At 49.5% G+C, this 21,124-nt stretch overlaps 2 protein-coding genes across 4 annotated transcripts in view; both read left to right on the plus strand.

Annotated features, from left to right (window-relative positions):
• Nucleotides 1-7,760, plus strand: part of ATP6V0A4 (ATPase H+ transporting V0 subunit a4) — a 79,534-nt gene extending 71,774 nt beyond the window's left edge. For both annotated transcript variants that reach the window (XM_084787614.1, XM_084787615.1), the window contains exons 18-21: nt 127-243; nt 4,580-4,697; nt 5,525-5,696; nt 7,192-7,760. In XM_084787614.1, the coding sequence (XP_084643740.1) occupies nt 127-243; nt 4,580-4,697; nt 5,525-5,696; nt 7,192-7,285 (501 nt within the window). In that variant the 3' untranslated portion in view covers nt 7,286-7,760. The remainder of the gene's footprint in view (nt 1-126; nt 244-4,579; nt 4,698-5,524; nt 5,697-7,191) is intronic.
• Nucleotides 7,761-16,771: 9,011 nt separating this feature from the next.
• Nucleotides 16,772-21,124, plus strand: part of SVOPL (SVOP like) — a gene marked incomplete at its 5' end in the record, with an annotated part of 47,943 nt that continues 43,590 nt past the window's right edge. For both annotated transcript variants that reach the window (XM_084787617.1, XM_084787616.1), the window contains 2 exons: nt 16,772-16,853; nt 17,243-17,334. In XM_084787617.1, the coding sequence (XP_084643743.1) occupies nt 16,772-16,853; nt 17,243-17,334 (174 nt within the window). The remainder of the gene's footprint in view (nt 16,854-17,242; nt 17,335-21,124) is intronic.

Consider the following 21,124-nt stretch of genomic DNA (forward strand, 5'->3'; position numbering starts at 1 on the left):
AGAGAGAGAGAGAGAGAGAGAGAGAGAGAGAGAGAGAGAGACGTAGTTAACATTGAACAAGGGCCTTTGTTTTGTCCTTTAATAACTCGGAGGCCAAGCTGAGTGCTGTCTTCTCCTTGCTGACAGCTGCACTCTTTCACAATCCACGAGGACACCATGGATGACACGGAGGGTGGCCACTCGAGCGCCACTGTTAAGAAGACGGCAGGTGCCCACGGGACTAAGGGTGACCACGAGGAAGAGGTAACTGAGACCATAGCACCAAAGGCCGACCCTCTCAGTTTGGAGAGAGTCTAGAACTGGGATATAATCTTTACAGTCACGAGGGTGCGGACACCATCCTGCCAGAAGGACCTCAGGCATGGGCCGGAGGGCCTGGAGGCCTCTGCTGGTCTCAGCCTGTGGCTCCTGAGTCAGCAGGCTCCTCCCCAGGGAAGGGGGTGTCTGAGTGGATCAGAATGGGTAGTTGACAGCAAATTTGAAAGTGTTTGATTATTTTGGCCAGTTACTGCTGTTATCCTTAACAGCGTGTACATGCCAATCCAATCTACCGGCTCAGCAGCCCAGAGGGTCCCTTGAGCAAGGAGTCTTATCCCCAGGCACGAGCAGCTTTTAGTGAGCCTAACACTGGTGCCATCCGTGGTGCCCCTGCCTGAGTCTAGCTGGAGGTATTAAAATAGGAAATGGATTGCTGAGTGCCACCCATTTTCTCCAACACAGTGTATCTGGCTCTCCAGTGTCTTCATCCCCTGACCCTGCCCGCCCCTGTCTTGACCTGGTTTCCTCATCTGTGGCCTTCTCTGTTCCCATGTGCATTCTCTCACCCTTCCCTGCCCCACCCCTTAGGGACATTGCCCTAGAAGACACCTTAGCTGCCCATTTTTTGTTTGTGTGTTTTTTCGAGACAGGGTTTCTCTGTGTAGCCTTGGCTGTCCTGAATTCACTTTGTAGACCAGGCTGGCTTCGAACTCACAGCGATCCAGCTGCCTCTGCCTCCCAAGTGCTGGGATTAAAGGCGTGCGCCACCACACCCATTTTCAAATGACCTTGGAGAGGGGACTGGGGTTCTCAGGGGGTCAGAGATGCTACAAGTGGCTCCACGTGTGGGGCTAATTACTAAAAAGGATTTTCATTTTGAACGAGTGGATGGCCAGATAGAATTAAAGGAGAATCTGGATCATGGGACACTTCCCTACAGGATTCCAGGTACAGAGATTATAACCCATGGCAGTGGCTCTCGATAACGCCCTCTCTGTCAGAGTTGCTGGCATGTTTTAGAAGCCATGCCGTACAGTGTGGGATGAACGTCCCAGCTTGCCCAGGACGGCTCCCCGCCTCTGTCTTCCCCTCCATCTATTTGTAGGCAGGCTCCACTCTCACCTCCCGCATGAGCTGGCTGCCCTTGTTTGGACAACTTCCATCTCCATTCATAGACCCTTCAGCCCTGGGTCTCACTATGCACGGGTCCCCGCTCCCCAGGCAAACATTCTTGGCCCTGCTTCCCTCCACTGTGGTTCTCACCTCATTGTTAGGACTTAGCTAAATCTAAGGTCAAAGGCACGGTCCCCCCGACCCCCATGCCCTCAATGCTACCACATCTACTCACAGACCAGCTGCATGACTGGGAGTCTCCAGAGCGGCTGTTGCTCCAGACCACCCAGCCACAAGCTGGCCGAGCCGTTCGCATCTGTCCAGATTCAGTTATCTGTAGGACAGTTCACAGAAGTCAGGAACATGCTATTCAATAATGATTATTATTATTTTTAATAGCAAAAGGGTTGCAAGTCAGAGCCTGCCAATGGCAGAAGCCCATAGAGCACAATTATGGATGGGAGGGTCCCAAGTAGGCAGTTTTTGTGTCCCGGAGGTCACATTACTCTCCCAGTACTGATTGTGGGATGATGTACACACTGAATACTGCTAGCCCAGGAAAACCTGGGAAGGCATTGTGTATGCAACATGCTTGGTATAGTATAACCTTCAGGTCCCTTCTGGCCCTGGAGAGCCATCCCAGCCCCCTGACCACATAGGTGGATTTTTTGGTGTGGCCAGCCTCCATGCAGGTCCTCAGGGACCCACTGTGAGCAACACACACACTCCCCAGGGGAAGGCTGAGAACCAGATGTTACTTCCTGAGGTCCAGGAAAAAACCAGACTGGGCTGAGACTCACACTTCATACCCCTTGGTTCTGCCTACTGCCTGTGCCTACCCAGCCTGCTGCTTTTCCTCATGGCTAGCCCCTCCCTGGGCTGAGAAGCATTAGCTTTGTCTTTTCTCCATACCCCCAATGTGCTTAACCACAAGCCCCACCCCTTCTCAGATGTCCCTCCATCCAGGCATCCTTGATTGCAGCTGTGACTTCTCCAGCCTCTTCGCCTGTTTGCTTCTATTCCCCCCACCCCCACCCCGCCTCATAATTGAATGAAGAGAATGGGAAACCAAGGCCAGAAGCTCCTCTTTGTGTGACCTCTGACATCACAGATCCACTGACCTCTATTTCTGCTTCAGTGACCTCTCTTGTAGATCCACAAGTTCCTAGGATCCACTTCCGGTTTGGTCTTTTAAGCCCTAGTCCCTCGTCTAGAACTCCCTGCTGCATTCTCCTCCTCCCTCTCCCCCCTCCCCTCCCTCTCCCCCCTCCCCTCCCCCTCCCTCTCCCCCTCCCCTCCCCCCTCCCCTCCCCTCCCCCTCCCCTCCCCCTCCCCTCCCCCTCCCCTCCTCCTTCTTCTGTAGCTCTGTCACCCCAAGCACAGCACCTTTAAATCAGCTGCCCTCCTCTCCAATTCTCCATTGTCATCAGTGCTGTTCTTGGCAGCTACTTAGGCTCAAGGACCTCAAAGTCCTGTGTGACCCCGACCCCAACGGGGTAGGAGACCTGCCCCATAATCTCTCTGTGTGTATCAGCCAGGACAGTCCCCATGCCGTGGTGTGGCAAACTGCCTTTTTGCGTATTCTCTCCACTAGGCTGTGAGCTGCCCAAGGGCCGGTCACACTGTGGCTCCCAAGTAGGGACTAGTGACTGCTTTGGTGTCTTCCAGCCACTTCTCCTCCTTCCTGTTTGCTGGGCTGATCCCGGTGGAGGGCTGTCTGATCCAATGTGCCTCCAGATTAATCTTCCGCCACGTTTCCCTTCTTTCTACGTCTTCTTACTCAGACATTCCTTCCGGCTCATAGTTGACTTCTGGCTGCTCTTGTGCCTCTCCCCCATCTAAAGCTTTCCAGAAACATCACCACCCAAGCTCTGTCTGCTGTTCCTCACCAACAAGTCCAAATCTCTGAGGCACTTATTTTCCTCCTGACATTGCACTCAACAATAGTGAAAACCACCTGGATTTTCCTTTCAGGGTCAGTTTCCATTTTGGGGACACATTTCTTTCCCCATCTCTACCCATGCTCCATGCCACAGCATAAGTCCACCCCCCTTCTCAGCCCAGCCCTTACAGCCCCTTTGAGTAACCTGTTGCTGGGAAACTGTGCCATGTACTCTGCTGTTTCCTCAATAAATTAACGTGTACCTCCCCACGTTAGGCCAGAAGCTTCTTAAAGCCTGTCTCTCAATCATCTGTGTATCACGTAGGATCCTTTTCCTGGAAGCATGCGCAGAGGAAGGACGGATAATGGGTACCACATCACAGGAAGTAAGGCTAAGATCTAGCGCTCCCCAGGCCTGGGGTTGTCAGCCAGTGGCAGCAAGGACAGGGATGAGATGTGGTTCCGCTCCGTTGTGCAGAGCAGCCTGGGGAGACCCGTTCCTGACTGTGACACAGAAAAGAATCTCAGAATGAGCCGGTGTGAAGTGTGGTTGATGTTCATTGACACGTAAAGAAAGGGCTCAGGGGGAAGGAAAGCACACTCGAGTTCGCTGTCGGGCTTCTCAAAGGACACAGGTTTTAAGCAGAGGGGCCTAAGAGAAGCTGACTGGCACTTAGGGAAAGACTAAGACACCCCCGATGTGGGTATGTGTGGGCTCTTCACGGGAGACTCACACTTAACAGCGGTCTTCGCATTGGCCACGCATACCGTTTTGGTGGCTCCCAGGTCAGATCTCAAAGGGCTCTCAGCACCTTTTTCTCCTTCCCTCTCTTTCCGGTGAGGTGGCAGAGTGCCTCCAGAAGTACCCCGGAGGATTCTGTAACTAATAAGCCACTAGGGTTGTGCAAGGGGCTTGGGGCATGCCCTTTGCTGTGGATGGATTTTCTAGTGAGATTTCTAGGAAATTGTAGGCTTTTGCAGCTAAGAAGGAAAAAAAAGGAATTAAGCAAACATTGTTACAATTCTAGACTCTTGCCGGGTGAGGGGCTCCTTTCCCTTCCCGTACCCCGTATCTCCCCTTGCCATCCTGTCCCACGGCGACTGTGGCTGATGGTAATCTATGATATAATCTGGAAGGCTGGAGCTCAAGGCACCCCCACCAATAACCCGGATATGATGAGTATTTATTACATGCCCTGAAATATATCGTATCCCATAAGTATGTAATTATTACCGTAATAAAAAATATTAGATTTTTAATGTTCTCACCATAAAAGGAAGAGAGGAAGAACTTAGTGAAATAAGACCGAAAATGTTCTGTCACAGTTCAACTTCGGAGACATCTTTGTGCACCAAGCCATCCACACCATTGAGTACTGCCTGGGCTGCATCTCCAACACAGCCTCGTACCTTCGGCTCTGGGCCCTCAGCTTGGCTCACGCAGGTGAGTGTACATCACGGGATGTAGGGGGGGGGTCGGGGGTCATGGGGTGTGGGGCGGGGGTTGGGGAGCCTGGCAGTCATACCACCCAGGGAGCAGGCTTGCTGTACTCATTAGCAAGAGTGCTTTCTCTGGGTCATTTGTAGTATGTTTGACAGAAAGTGACTGTTTTAATGCTTTTACTCTTGGTGTCCTTCTGGTCCTTAAGCAACTTACTGTAGTTTCCCACGCTTCTGAGTTTATGTGAGCAGAATCCGGGCTTGGGCCCGGCATGACAAAAATGCTACAGACTTGGGGCTTCAGCCGGCAAATGATCTGAGAGGAGAATGCCCGTGCAGTTGGGCTCAGGTGAAAGCGCACTGGCTAACCTCCTCACGCAGAGGTGTGGGGCAGTGACAGCTGAGGTACAGGAGTGAAGAGGCCAATCCCAGGGCCTAGGCCTCCCCCTCCTGCCCCCATTTCTAATCATCTCGTCTCCGAGACCCTGTCTCCAAATACTGTGACATCAAAAGTTCAGATCTCAACACGTGAATGCAGGAATAGCTGTAAACAAACCACACTTTTTTGGACTTAGCGTTTTTTTGCCCCTATCTCATGGTCTTCAGAGTTTTTCCTTTTGCTGCTGATGGCTCCAGTCGGCTTACTTTCCCTGTTGGTCAGTGTGCCATGGAGTATCTGTCTCTCGTTGGAAGCCCCACCACTGTGATCAAAGCTGTGGCAGGCAAGCTCCTGCGTGACCTCAGAGGCACCTTCAGCTCTGAGGTGGTGAGAGTGATGTGCACTGAGCAGAGACCCCTGATGGCTGAGGATGTCCCCATTTGCTCCCACAGAGCTGTCTGAGGTGCTCTGGACCATGGTGATGAGCATCGGCCTTCGCCTTCGAGGCTGGGGAGGGCTCATTGGGGTCTTCGTCATTTTTGCCTTCTTCGCCATCCTCACGGTAGCCATCCTCCTCATCATGGAGGGCCTCTCGGCCTTTCTGCATGCCCTCCGGCTGCACTGGTAAGCCTGCTTGTCCCCTAGGAGCTGAGGAAGGGCAGGTTGGAGGGCTGGCTGGCCAGGGTCACAATTTAGTTACGTTTTTGGAACCTTAGTTTAGTCATCTGTGTATATAGAGTGCATGGTGTAACTTATGTTCACATGTGTGGGGGTATGCTGGCTGCCCTGGAAGCATAGTAAGTGAATTAAGCATGCTAACTGAATAATGTTAACCCGCTTGGCAGGACAGGGGTCATAGCAATAGAAACAAGCCCCTGAACTCTACAGAGGAAACAGGAGAGGGCCACAGGAAGCCCGTGACATCCAAGGATGAACCTAGCGACAGCTAGTGACACTAGGCTGACGGTGCTGCATTGCTAAAGCCCCCCTAACCATCCTCAGCATACTCTGCTACTGCGAGGAAACTTTTCGTTTTTGTTTTTTTTTTCCCGTTTTATGTGTATGAGTGTTTTGCCTGAGTGCATGTCTATACACCTTACCTATGGAGTGCCCATGGACGCCAGAAGAGGACATAAAATGCTCTGGAATTGGAGTTATACACATTTGTGAGCTGTCATGTGGGTGCTGGGAATCAAACCCAGGTCCTCTGGAAGAGCAGCTAGTGCTTTTAAATGCCGAGGCATCTCTCCAGCCCTAGGAAACTTTTTTTTTTTTTTTTTTTTTTTTTGGTTTTTCGAGACAGGGTTTCTCTGTGTAGCTCTGGCTGCCCTGGAAGTTGCTCTGTAGACCAGGCTGGCCTTGAATTCAGAGATCCACTTGGGGGAAATTGGTTATGAAGTTATTTTTTTTTTAAAAAAATACAGGTCAATAGTCTTATTGTGACATCGTATGACGGGTTTGGTTGATATCGCTGAGAGGCCTGCTCTTCTCTGAAGGAGAATAGAGGAAGAGTGGACGAGGGTAGGGGTGTGTGTGTGTGTGTGTGTGTGTGTGTGTGTGTGTGTGTGTGTGTACAGTGGACGAGGGTAGGGGTGTGTGTGTGTGTGTGTGTGTGTGTGTGTGTGTGTGTATGTACAGTGGACGAGGGTAGGTGTGTGTGTGTGTGTGTGTGTGTGTGTACAGTGGACGAGGGTAGGGGTGTGTGTGTGTGTGTGTGTATGTGTGTGTGTGTGTGTATGTGTGTGTGTATGTGTGTGTGTGTGTGTGTATGTACAGGCCAAGCTTCTGTGCTAGCACGGACCCCACAACTGGGCGCCAGGGTGGAGACGGGAAGCCATGCGCAACTGCATGAAGAGCTGTCGCCTCATTTACTGTGATTATCAGCGCATGGAGGGGAGGCACCTTTGCCCAGATGGAGGCTGAGGAAGTTCATGAGGTGGGGGAGGTGTGTTGCTGTGGCCCCTGAAGCTGGGAGGAAAGAGGTGGGAGGAGGGTGTGGCCAGAGAGGGAGGCTTAAAAGGCCACCTGGTTCCCATGGTGCTCTGTGCCTCGCTCCTACCTGCCAGCCTCTGATATTTCAATCTGCATTTTTTTTTCCCTCTTCCCCATCTCCCCACAGGGTGGAATTTCAGAACAAGTTCTATGAGGGGGCCGGCTCCAAGTTCTCCCCCTTCTCCTTTAAGCACGTCCTGGAAGGGGCAGCTGAGGAGTAGGTGGGTCTGTGCCAGCTGAAGAGGTTCACGCTTGTCTCTGATGTCAGCCCAGGCCAGTGCCCCATGCCATAGCCCCTCCTGGACACCAGAACTGTGAGACTGTGTGAGGCGTGGCATTTGGCAGGATTTAACCACATCACTGGGCGGGGGGGCTACTTTGGCAAATCATTTGGACTTTATGATCAGAGACTAAACTAACTGGGAAACAGGAGTCAGGGGGAAGGGACACTAGGCCACTATCTTTCTGCAATAGTTTATTTTTATTTTACTTTATATTTGTTTTGAGACAACGTCTCATTGTTAGCTCTTAACTGTCCTGGAAATCGACATGTAGCCAAGGATGACCTTGACCTCCGGCTCCTACTGCCTCTACTTCCCAAATGCTGAGTGCTGGGAGGGAGCCTCCACACCTGGATCTCATGCCACATTTCAAATGCTATAACCACGAAAATAAACGTCTGCTTTACTCACTGTTCTTTAAGATGTCGTTATTCAAACTTAATCCATAACACTTAGTATCGGCCGTTGGAGGCCAACACTGGACAATGGAGTTACACAACCGAATTGTGGGGAAGGATCAGGTTTGCTTCCTCTTTGTCTGGGGCTTAGCATTATAAGCTTAGGGACTCTCTCAGACATTGTCAGCCTACACGAGGAAGCACGGCTAATGCCTCCTCTGGGGAGAAGGAGACCCAGCCTTGGCTTTCTGCAATCAGTAAGTCCTGAGAAATGAAATGTGACCACATGATGTCATCATTCTTGGGGCCCTGTTTACTGTCACCTCACACTGTGCTGGAGACGAGAGAAGGAGATGCAGGCACTTGGCTGGGTTCTGAGGAGACTGCATCATAGTTGGGTTCCTTACTCTTTGAGTCTGAGAGCCTTAGGACCCCTGGACTGGTGAACACCCCCAAGCGCCTGAGGAGATTCATCCCATAGGCTGTTTTGTCTGAATGCCCTGAATCTATCACAACTACAGGAGTCGGACTAAGAACAAGCCACATTTTTGTAATGCTTCACAATTGACTAAGACCTATCCATGTAAAGAGCTGATCATATTCAAATTTATCTTTTAGATGGGCATGTATGTGTTTGCGAGTGTTTGCATGTAAGAGTGCAGACACATGTACGCCATGACACATGGAGATTAGAGGACAGCTTCCCACGCCACTGTGTACATCTGGCTAGCTGACCGGGAGCTTCCAGGGATGCTCCTGTCTGTGGCTCCCATCTTGCTATAGGGCAAGTGGGATTATAGACTCGCACTACTATGCCTGGCTTTTACATAGCTTCTGGGGATTTGAACTCAGTTCCTCATGCTTGCGTGGCGAGCACTTTGTCCACTCACCATCTCCCCAGCTTGGGACTCTCATCTTTTAGACTCCATTTGCTGCCCTGTGTTGAGACTGACTGGAGCAGAGAGAAGCAATGCCCAAACCTAAAAGGAAGTGGCTGTGCCCCTTCCTGTCTATGTTTCAACCTGTCCAGCCATTTGAGGCCTGCCTTTTAAAGTCCTCACTTATGAGGGCTGAACCAAAGGATGATAACTGGTGTCTGTGTTTGAATTCCAGCTGTGAGACTTCATCAGGTGCATCACTGGACAACAAATAGAGTTAGTTATTCCTCCTCCCAAGTGCGTAGAGGGCTCCCCACCTCTCTGGACTGTAGAAAGGGGATTGTAAGACCTGGGCTACGGGTGGGATGCTCTAGCCAATGACGCTGACAGAACAGCCTGTCAGTGTCTATAACTCTCCTGGTGTCATGATCACCGGGGAATTTTAAGGTTCTCAGCTTGCTGGTGTTCTGGACATCCATGTAAAGAGTGCACCCCACATAGACGGCTGGAAGGTGGTACCCACCCCAACCCTTTCAGAAATCCTCCCCCACCCCCACCTGGAGCCTGAGAGTGACACAAGCTGACACCCCCTCCCCCAAGGCTTGGCAGCTTTTTGCTGTGTCTGAGAACACTGTTATTTTCTCTTTAACAAGGTATCGGGTGAGGGCTGTTTGGAAAGGGGTGTGCCCTCCCTGTCACTTGCCCAGAATGCCAGGTGGCTCCTTAACGAATTCTGTTTGGAGAAGTGAGGTGAAAGAAGCTTAGGTAGGGGCTAGGCCTCTCTAAAAGGTCTAGGAGCAGAGAGGCCCCGAGTGCTGCCAGCCAGGCTGCGGTGAGGTGGTGCGCAGGTACCTGAAGTCTTTCCAAGGAATACATACAGAGGTGAGAAACTTTTTTAAAAAATATTTTATTTAATTTTAATTTATGTCCGTTGGTGTGGGAGTGTCAGATCTTGGAGTTACAGTTGTGAGCTGCCATGTGGGTGCTGGGAATTGAACCCAGGTCCTTTGGAAGAGCAAGCAGTGCTCTTAACCACTGAGCCATCTCTCCAGCAAACTTTCGGGCAACCAGTCTGTGTCTGTTTCTACTGCTGCTGTTCAAAGTAGGGAGGGGCCTGCCAGATGTGGTGCACACACCTTTGGTGCCAGCACGCCAGGAGGCAGAGGAAGGTGGATCTCTGTGAGTTCGAGGCCAGCCTGGTCTGCAGAGTCAGTTCCAGGACAGCCAGGGCTACACAGAAACAGGGTTGTCTCAAAACCAACCAACCAAACAAAAACAAAGATCAAGAACCAACCAAACAAACAAAAAGAGTAGGGAGGGGAGTTGGCTATTCCTGTGTGGCTGGAGGCAAGTGGAATGTGGAAACTTTTATTTTTTTAAAGATGTTTATGTATTGCATATATGAGTGTGTTTGTGTATGTGTGGTATATGCATGTGTGTGTATGTATGTGTGTGTATGTGTGTGTGTAGGTTTGTGCCCTATGCACATTCCCAGAAGTCAGAGGGGACACTGGGTGTCCTGCTCCATCACTCTCCACCTATTCCCTTGAGGCAGAGTCTATGACTGAACCTGGAGCTAGGCTGGCAGCCAGCAAATCCCAATGACCCTCCTGTCCCTGTCCCGCTCCATGCTGGCTATAGAGGCCCACAACTCTACCAGGCTTTTACATGGCTTTAGGAATTTAGAATTGAGGTCCTTATTCAAGTACTCTCCCAACCCCTTACTGATGATCCCATAAAACAAATCATGTCACACACACACACACACACATCAGAGTGAAAAAGGTCTACAGGGGCCCAATTATTTCTGCCTAAAGAAAAATTCAGTCTGTCAAAATGCAATAGAGTGCAGTGTCAGTCTGCCCCTTGGGAGTGTGGTTACTTAGGGGCCCCTTCCGAGCCTTTGACTGGCAGATTCAACCCTTAATCTATCCACACCCCTTTTCAGGTGGTTTGAAGGTGGGTCACACATCACGTCCTTACTTCAGTGTTCGAGGGAGGGTAGGCTGGGGATGCTGGGAGTTTTTTCCTTGTTTCCACGAGTTAGTCTGGTTTCACTTCTGCCCTGTCCTCTCTCACTTCTCCTCTTTGTCCTCTTTGTCCTAGTTGAGGAACTATTGGCAATTGATGGCCACAGGGGGAGGGTGAGTACTCAATGTGCTACAGTACCCATCTTGTAATCAACTGCTACTACTTTATAAAAAAAAACAAAACAAAAACACAAACACACACACACACACACACACACACACAAACCAAAAACCCTACCAACTAGAGGATAGAGTGATAGCTGCCAGTAAAGGGCTGGTCCTCGTAAGCACGGGGCCTGAGTTCAATGCCCAGCTCATACACAAAAAGCCAGGCATGGTAGCGTGTCCTTGTAAGGCCAGTGTTGGGTAGGCAGAAGCAGAAGGGTTCCTCGTGCTCAGAGGCTGGCCAGCCAAGTCTAACCGGTGAGCTGCAGGCCAAGGAGGGTTGTCTCAAGGGTGACGGATGACATTGCTGAGGATGACTTTGAGGTGGTCCTCCACACTCTACGTGCATACCAGTGCATAGGAAAAAGAAGACAGCTCACAAGGAGTCATGCACAATGTTTTCTGGCTCGTGTGTGTGTGTGTGTGTGTGTGTGTGTGTGTGTGTGTGTGTGTACACTTACTCCTTTACCAAGTAAGAACATCTCTCCAAGAAGTGTCTCAACAGTGTTTGACAAGAGGACAGTCATTTTTAGAAGTGACTGCTTTCCTGGCAGGCTCCTGAAAGGGATGGCATCAGCTGTTGTAAAGCCTGGAACCTACCTCCAGATGGAGACAAGCCCTTGCCTCTGAAGGGCCTGTCAGTTAATCCAGTGGGAAAGGTCAAGTGACCTGGCTAGGGTACCATCCCTAAGATCCTGGGTTCACTTTAAGATAATGTACTTTTCCATCCTAAAACTCCTGACCCTTTGTGCAGTCCCTATGAGCCATCATGGCAATTAGCTGGGTTTGTCTAGCTAAGGCCTAATTCAGAAAGCCATAACCATCCCTTTGGATGCCGGTCAGAGCCTAAGGAAGCTTTTAAGCTCTTTAACTGATGCTCTGGGCTTCCTTGCTCTTTATCTTTTCATTAAAACAGTTACGTGTGTGAGTGTCTTTGTAAATCTCTGTGTGTGCCTGGTAACCTTGGAGGCCAGAAGGTGTTACATTCAATGGAGCTGGAATTAGAGACGTTTCTGGGCCACTGTGTGTGTGCTGGGAATTTAAGCCAGGTCTTTGAAAGAGCAGTGAGTACTCTTAACCACTAAACCATCTGTGGAGGCCTCCTGCACCTACCATATTGCCACTGCCAGCAGGTGGCTGGCCTTCCTGCAGGCTTGTTCTCTCTCTTCCCCTCCTCCTGGCTTACGTGAGATTTGCAGCGTGCCTGCCCTGCCCTCTTCCTTCAGTGCCAGTCAATTATCCTGAAGCTTCCATTTCAGTCCATTCTTTGTCCCCGAGCTTCTGTTTGAGTCTGTTCTTAAGCTGTTTTATTGGTGAGACTAAGATCCCCAAGAGAGGACCCTGATTTGCTGGGAGTCCCCAAGATTTCCAGTAGCATCACTTTCCTGCCTTTTTAGTTCTTCAGTGGAGAAGATGGACCTGTGCCTGCGCCCCTGGACAATGTCACTACTGTGGCCTTCTTTTGTTGTTGCTGCTTAGGAAGGACAATTTCATGGGCTACTGCTGAGTGGCATTGTTGTGATTCCTTGCTGGGCATATGTGTGCTTGGTGACAGTGGTTTTCTAGAAGGGAAACAAAACAAAACAAAACAAAACAAAAGCCCACAAGACACATGAAAGAATTTCGTTACCATAGCACAGCACCACAGCATAGCTGTTTTAATGTCTATCTTGGGTGTCACCTGTTATATTGAACAATTCTTAGGACATGGAACACACTAGGCCCCTCCCATGAAGTCCCCAGAGGGTCCCACAAAACACAAGATGTTGCTCCAACACTTGACAGCCACGGATGTCCTTCCTGGGCTACCCATTTGCCACTGTCTGTGACCTCTTCTATGTTCTAGGAAGAGAGGCTTGGCTCTGGGTGTGTCTGTTTTATTGAGCTACAGAAAGTTGTCCCATCTAACACACACGCTGGATTAATTTGAGGATAAGTGTGCACGTGTGAAACCATCATGTAAATCTACCATCGCCTGGGAATGTTGCCTCTGGTTGCTGTTCTCACTGCTGCCGTGGCCCCCTGTCCTCTCCCTGTACTGCACCCACCTCTCTGTCTCCTCTTCCATCTTGTGATAGCATGCAGCAGCAGCAGCAGCGTAAGACCTCTCCTCTCAGCAGTTTTAGTACAGAGCACAGTGTGGCGTGCCTCCTGCACAGGATCCGTCCCCTTGACCGACTGAGCTTTGTACCTGCTGACTAGCACCATGCCCAGTCCCACATCCCCTGGCAGTTGCTATTTCCCTGAGCCACCATCCAGGTAATATTAGTTCCTTCCATGCCTGGCTTGTTTCACTTGACATTGTGTCCTCAGCCTCTACCCATGTTGTTGCCCGTGGCAGGATTTCCTTCTTTTATGGCTGGATAATACTCCATTGTATGTACATGGTGCATTTTTCTTATTCGTTTATCCATCAGTAGACGTTTAGGTTGCTTCCAGGTCTTAGCTGTTGTAAATGATGCTGCAGTGACAGAAGGCACACACACACACACACACACACACATGTATGTATGTATGTATGTATGTATGTATGTATGTATGTTTGTATGTATGTATTCCTTTAGGGTAGCTGCCACCAGTTCCTCTGGAGATCTGTCTCTCTAGAATTTGAACCACTTGCACTTTTATTTTTTGAGGAAACACCTTAATCCACCCATGATGTCTGTACATATTTACATTCACATTCCTATTAACAACATGCAAAGGGATCCTTCCCACCTCCCCCCCCCCCACAGCCTCACATATACCAGACATGTGCTCTACCGCTGAGCTACATCCTCAACCCTTTTTCAGAGTTTTCATCATAGCTATTCTCAGGGGTGTGAGCTCATGTTTCTGGATGGTTGTGATTTGTATTTCCCTAATGATTAGTGATACTGGGCACCTCTCTTTGAACCTATTGGCCATTTGTGTGTCTTTTTTCATGTTATGTGTATGCGTGTGTGGCATGCATGTGTGTGGATGCGTGTCTATGTATGGATGTGTGTGTGTGGTATGCATGTGTGGGTATGCATGCGGAGGCCCAAGGTTGATGTCAGGAGTTTTCCCTGATGGCTCTGACTTTAGTCATTGAGGAAGGGTCTTTTGGTTGAACCCAGAGCTCACAAGTTCGTCTAGTTTGGTAGCCAAGTTCCTGTGAAGATCCCCCATTTTCTCCTCCCAAGGGCTAGAAGGTGAACTCCTTTCATGGGTGCTGGGGATCTGAACTCAGGTCCCCACACCTGCAGCTTTCAGGCCAGCACTGTTAGCTGCTGAGCCAACCTAGCTCCTTTTTTTGTTTGTTTGTTTTCTAGACAGGGTTTCTCTATGCAGCCTTGGCTGTTCTGGACTCACTTCGTAGACCAGGCTGGCCTCAAACTCACAGTGATCTACTTGCCTCTACCTCCCAAGTGCTGGGATTAAAGGCATGTCCACCACACCAGGCTCAACCTAGTTCCTTTTGCAGGAATTCCTGATATATTTTTGGTGTTGACTCTTTGTAAGTTTTAAGTCTATGGGAAAGTTGTGCGAGACTCACAGAACTTTAAAGTTCCTCATTTTGAAAACAGGCCTGCACAAACTGCTGGATCAACCAAGGACAATGCATACAGTAAACCTAGACCCCCTGTTCAGATCTAGGCAAAGGACAGCTCGTTCTCCACTGTTGTGGGGAGAGCAGGGACAGCCTCTGACATGAACTCTGGTGCCCCCAGAGAATTTGATCACTTCTCCTTGGTGGGGAGGCCTGATGGCACTCAGAGGAAGGGGAAGCAGGCTGTCCAGATGAGACCTGATAAGCTGTGGTCATATGGTGGGGGAGGAGGTCCCCTTTTGTTAGAGGTCTAGGGGAGGGGAATAGGGCAGGAGAGGGAGGGAGGGAAGGGGGGAACAGGAAGGTACAAGCGAGGGGGATAACAATAAAGATGTAATCTGAATCAATTATAAATTTTAAAAAGGGAAATTTGAAAAAGAAAATGGTACACATACTAAAATAAACAATACATCCATCATGCTTCAATACTTTGCCACACATACCCCATCTTTTAAAAACTTATTTATTTTCATTTTATGTTTGTTTTACCTGCATGTATGTATATGTGCTATATGTGTGTCTAGTGCACGCAGAGACCAGGAGTGGGGGCCAGATACCCTGGAACTGGAGTTACATAGGGTTGTAAACTGCCAAACGGGTGCTAGAAACCAAATTAAAGTCCTCTGCAAGAGTTGACAAGTGCTCTTAATGACTGAGCTGGGTTTTCTGCTCCATGGCCCTTCTCTGAGAAAGAAGTTGTGTTTCTTCATTGAAATTTTCGTACATGTGTACAGTGCATATTGATTAGATCCACCCCAACCCCCACTCTCAGGAACTCTCAACCCCTCTGACATCTGCCCCTCCCACCCCTGTGCTCTGCCCCTTAACAGCTGCCTCTTTAAGATTCCCACTAGTGTTGCCTGCGTGTGCTTCAGCAACCTATCAGCACACACACTCCCGAAAAAATGACTTTCCGTCTTTCCCCAGCAACTGCCAATATCTCCTCAGCTGGGTGTGGAGCCTTGTGAGTCCCTCCCCAGTCTGTGCTGGATCACTGACTTCATATGGCCCGTTTGAGTGCTTCGTTTTGTTTTGTTTTGTTTTGTTTGTTTTTCGAGACAGGGTTTCTCCGTGTACTCTTGGCTGTCCTGGACTCGCGTTTGTAGACCAGGCTGGCCTCGAACTCACAGCGATCCCCTCTGCTTCTGAGTGCTGGGACTAAAGGCCTGCACCACCACGCCCAGCCAGAGTACTCAATGTTTCGTTGAGACTGAGTCTTACCATGTAGCCCTGGCGGTCAGTGAGGTCTTCAATTTGTCTTTCCTTTGAGTGAATGCATTTTAACATCCTGGCTATATTTCCAGTTTTTGTAGTTAGCCATCATTCTACAGGCTGTCTGTGGAGTCATGGCTGTCCTGGAACTTGCTCTGTAGGATCAGGCTGGCCTTGAACTCGGAACTCAGAGATACACACGCTTCTGTCTCCTCAGTGCTGGGATTAAAGGCATGTGCCACTGTTGCTCGGGGCAGTCATCCCTCTTTTCTTCTTTTCTTTCTTTCTTTCTTTTTCTTTTCTTTTCTTTTCTTTTTTTTGACACCAAATGCTTAATAAGCAGTACTTACAGTGGGAGTAACCAGGGCTCTCAGCTTCCTCTTGCTGAGGAGGTCAGTGCATGCCGGGTGCAGGATAAACGCTTTCTGTGAGCTACCTTGTTTGCTTCTCCTCACACCAGCCTAATGGTTAGGTGCAATTTCTCTATCATCCCCAGTTTAGGCGTGAGGACGAGGTGGTTCACAAGAAGGTGAATTCCTCAAGCCAGGGACCTAGTCAACAGCAAGGAGGGAATCTAAACACAAGTGCAGTCTGCTTCCAGAGGAAATGGATGGCAGAGGGCAAAAGTGTTTTCCAGGACTTGAATGTGCCCATGTGTGGGTGCTCATGTGTGTGGGTGCTCGTGTGTGTGTGTGTGTGTGTGTGTGTGTGTGTGTGTGTGTGTGTGTAGAGGTCAACCTTAGCCCTATGCATGTATGTGTATGAACCTAGGGTGTGGTCCCTCAGGGATGCTGTCCACCTTTTTTCTGAGGTAGAGTCTCTCATTGGCATGGAACTCATGGATTTGGCTAGGCTGGGTGGTCAGGAAGCCCCAGGAATCTTCCTGTCTTCACTCCAGCTTTTTTACATGGGTTCTGTGTGTGTGTGTGTGTGTGTGTGTGTGTGTGTGTGTGTGTGTGTATTTTTTTTTAAACCTCCTCATGTGTGCACAGCAAGCACTTTACTGAGTGAGCCCACCTACCAGTCTACCTCTTAGGACTTTTGAGGGCTCAAGGCGATTTCCCATGGAGTGGGCCTGGACTATGAATTGTATTCTTTAGTCATTATATTTCTTCTCTGTTACTTGCCCTGGCTTCATTAGGGGAGCCGCGTGGGGAATTGGAGTGACCTAGATGGCAGCCAAGAGGACAGAGCCCGTGACAATCATTAGCCTTCGCAAGCTGAGCCAGTCAGCCCCGGAGCCGCAGCAGAAAGGTAAGACTATCCCCATCCCAGCAGGTACAGCTTTCAAACCAGTGCTCAACATTGTTATCATAAAGAGGTGGGGCCAAGGTTGCAGGTCAGTTGGTAGAGAGCTCGCCTCACACGCACGAAGTCCTAGACTTGATTCTCAGTACCACATAAACTGACTATGGTGGTCCATGTTGTGAATCCCAACACTGGAGAGGTAGAGGCGGGGGGGGGGGGGGGGGGATGAAGAGTTCAGGGTCATCCTCTGCTACATAGGAGCCTGAAGTCAGTCTAGTCCGCACGAGACCCGAATGATAAATAATAATGTGGCACATACCTTCAAAGGTTAAGCCCCAATCCTCACGGGTTCCCTTCCCACCCACGTGGTCCTCATCCTCTGCCTTCCTTGTCAGAGACAAAGACATTCACGGTGGAGGATGCAGTGGAGACCATCGGGTTTGGGCGCTTCCACATCGCACTCTTCCTGATCATGGGCAGCACCGGGGTGAGTGCTCTCGGAGAACCTGTGCGCCTGTGATTCTGACCTCACTGGTTGGCACCAACTCTTGTGCTGGCCCCCAGCCCTGGGCTGTCCATTCCAGGGAGTGGGAGTCCTGGACAGGATTTCCTCAGCCTCTGCAAAGGGTCGGCTGGGAACAATTTGGTGCGTGCATCTGCTCTGGCAATACAAGGCTCATCATAGAGGTTAACACTGAGCTGTTGGGATGAAGGGAAAGGACCATGCAGTTAGTTCATGTGGAGCAGACACGTGACTCCTGGAACGCCTGCCGTCAGGAAGATTCTAGATCCCCTAAGAGACTCAGTCATTTCCTACTATCAGTGGCATACGTTTCTTCAAAATTCTAGGTGCTGTATGCTAGGCGTGGCGGATATATCTGTCATCCCAGCTGCTGGCAGAGAGCTGTAAGAGGATGAGGAGTTCAAGGTTATCTTCTGCCAAAGGTTGAGTTTGAGGCCAGCTCCATGAGGTCAGACTTCAGTCCTTGGAGCTCATGTAAACGTGTAAGGAGAGAACTGGTTCCGCCACCTGTAAACTGTGACACATGCCCTCACACCCACACCCACACTGACACACCACACCCACACCCATACTGACACACCACACCCACACTCACACACCACACCCACACCCACACTGACACACCACACCCACACCCACACACCACACCCACACCCACACTCACACACCACACCCACACCCACACACCACACCCACACCCACACTCACACACCACACCCACACCCACACTGACACACCACACCCACACCCACACACCACACCCACACTCACACACCACACCCACACCCACACACCACACCCACACACCACACCCACACTGACACCCCACACCCACACACCACACCCACACACCACACCCATACCCACACCCATACCCACACGCATATACACACACAAAATTAGACTTTTTTAAAATTTAAAGTTGTAGAAAGGGCTCTCAGTGAAAGATCTCGCTGCCTAGCATGTGAATCCAGCAAGACCCTGGGACAGATTGCCGCCCCCTCCCCCCAGTACAATGATTAAATAAAATCAAATCTGTTCCTTTTGGGAAATGGACTTCTGTTATGCTGTCCTTGGTATGGTAGGCTTAGGTGATGCCAATCCTAAATATTTAATTCTCTAAGAACTTTCACCAAATAATCACTAACCAAAAGCAGCAAATGATACATGGGTGTAATTCCAGCACTTGAGAGGAAGAAGCCGAAGAAGCCGGAAGATTGGAAGTTCAAGGCTAGCCTCAACTACATAGCAAGTTCAGTGCTAGCCAGTGCTACTTGGAACTGCCCCAAACACAAACAAATGATAAATTAAAAGTGACAAACAAAACCTGGGTGTCATGGCTTGTGACTGTAATCTAAACACTTAAAAGGCTGGGGCAGGGGGACAACTGTGAGGCCAGCCTAGGCTACAGAGTAAAATCTTCTCTAAAAACACAAAACCAAGACAAAGGCTTGGAAAAAGAGTCATACAACATGAAGGCACTCCACAAGTTCTAGTGCCTCTTTCCAAAGCTGTGTGCAACCTCAGGAGGGAGGTTGGGATAGAAGGATACGTCAGAAATATCATACCCTGCCTTTCATGATAACTAACACGCCATGCAACTCAGAACCCTTCCTTATTGGCAAAGAGAAGATTCTCGCAGTGTTTTCACAGTTCCATACACAAGAGCCACATAGATGTGGGGCAGAGGGGTTTTACTGCCTTCCGTTATGAGAGTGAGATTGTGTTACTCCGAACTAGTGTGTTTCCTCTGGAACAATGTAGACATTTGGTCCATATAGACATCATCCAGCTGTTCTGCGTTACTACGGAAGAGGAGTTTACCAAGTCGGACTTCTCTGAGATGGCCGTGCAGTCTGAGTCCGATGCTAGAGCAGCCTATTATCTGAACTCCAGTCACAGCCTCTCGTGGAGACAAGCCACACACTAGCCAGAAAACCCCAGCGCTTAGGAATCACTGCTCCTCCTCTTCATGCCAGGCCTCCACATCACTATAGTAAACAACCCTATGACTGTTCCAGTGGTATCATCAAGAGAAATCTGTTCTCTTTCAGTATTTCTCCTTCCTCTTCCTGAAGCCCTTGTCTGTGTCTTAGCATTTATCCTGTCTTACAGGTACATAGCCTCAGAGTTGGCCAGGCATAGCGGTAGGTATTGTAGTCCCTGCAATTTGAGAGACTGAGGTTTGAGGATCTTTGAGGCCAAGAGTTCAAGGCCAGCCCTACCTCAAAAACAAAAATCAGGACATGAGTACCTGAGTCTACTCCCAGCATCAGTGCAAAAGCTGCTTTCAGTGTGAGCGTACCTGAAATCCCAGAGCTGTGGGGAGGGCCAGGTGGCAGGATTCCTGGTACTTGCTGGCCATCCAGTCCAGCCAAGCTGGCAAGACCCAGGTTTAGTAAGAGACTCTAAGAAAATAAGATTGGGCTAGAGGGATGCCATTTGCTGCTCTGGCAAAAGACCCAGGTTTGATTCCAGCACTCACGTGACTGATTACAACCATCTACCTCTCTAGTTCCAGGAGATCCAATGCCACCTTCTGGCTGACATGGCTCCTGCATACACAGATACACAGGCATACACTCAGGTAAAACACACACACACACACACACACACACACACACACACACACACACACACAATCAGTATATACACATATATATAATTTTAGTATATATGCATACATATATATTAGTACATATATGGTAGAAGTGACTCTCCCTGGAAGTGTTATACCCACACTTGGGTATGATTCTTTCTGTAACTCTTTTTTTTTTTAAATTAACTAATTAATTTATTATACAATATTCTGTACTGCATATGTGCCTGCAGGCCAGAAGAGGGCACCAGATCTTATTACAGATGGTTGGGAGCCACCATAGTTGCTGGGAATTTAGCTCAGGACCTTTGGAAGAGCAGCCAGTGCTCTTAACCTCTGAGCCCCCTTTCTACAACTCTTACTTGAGAAGCTCATCCCCATGCCATCAGTCTGGTTTTGTTTGTTTGTTTGTTAAACCTAATTCACCTATTTCTAATCATTTGTTTTTGGCATCTTTTTTCTTTCCCTGGGGGATAAACCCACTCTAAATTGGACCATAGGCTATGGAGAAAACGTTAATTGTTGTCAGTTTTGCTAAGCAGGGAAGAGGAATCTCAACTGAGGAACTGATCCCATTAGATTGGCCTGTAGGCATTGTCTAGGGGACCCGGCTGACTGGCGCAAGGGTGGGTGGATATGCAGCTCCCTATGGATGGCCCCAGCCTTGGGTAGCCAAGCAAGCCTATAAATGGCATCCCTCTGTAGTCTCGGCCTCCAGGTCTCTGCTTTGAGCTCCTGCCCTGGCTTCTCTCTGTGATGAACTATGACCCGTGTGTTAAACAAACCCTTTTTTCCCTAGTTGCTTTTGGTCATGGTGTTCATCACAGCAACACAAAGCAAACCAGAACACTAATTATCCGTTTTCTTCTTGAGATGCCGGGTAGCGCATCCTGCAACTTTGGTTCAGTAGACATCACTTCCTGACCATGAACTCCTAGCTTTATTGTTTTCCAGCCTTCAGAAACTTTACCATCTCCTTGAGATCCCGACTTCCTGATGGTGGAAGCTATTTCAAAACCACATTTGCAAACATGTGTCCTAACATCTGCAAAATATGCTGAGGCTAGCCAGGCTCACCCACTAGCTAAGTGACTGGACCCTCAGTCCATGCTGCTGAGCAAATGCACAGGTCAGCAAGATCACATCTCCAGCTGT

Source organism: Acomys minous, assembly GCF_964271855.1.
Source record: "Acomys minous genome assembly, chromosome: 6".
NCBI classification, from domain to species: domain Eukaryota; kingdom Metazoa; phylum Chordata; class Mammalia; order Rodentia; family Muridae; genus Acomys; species Acomys minous.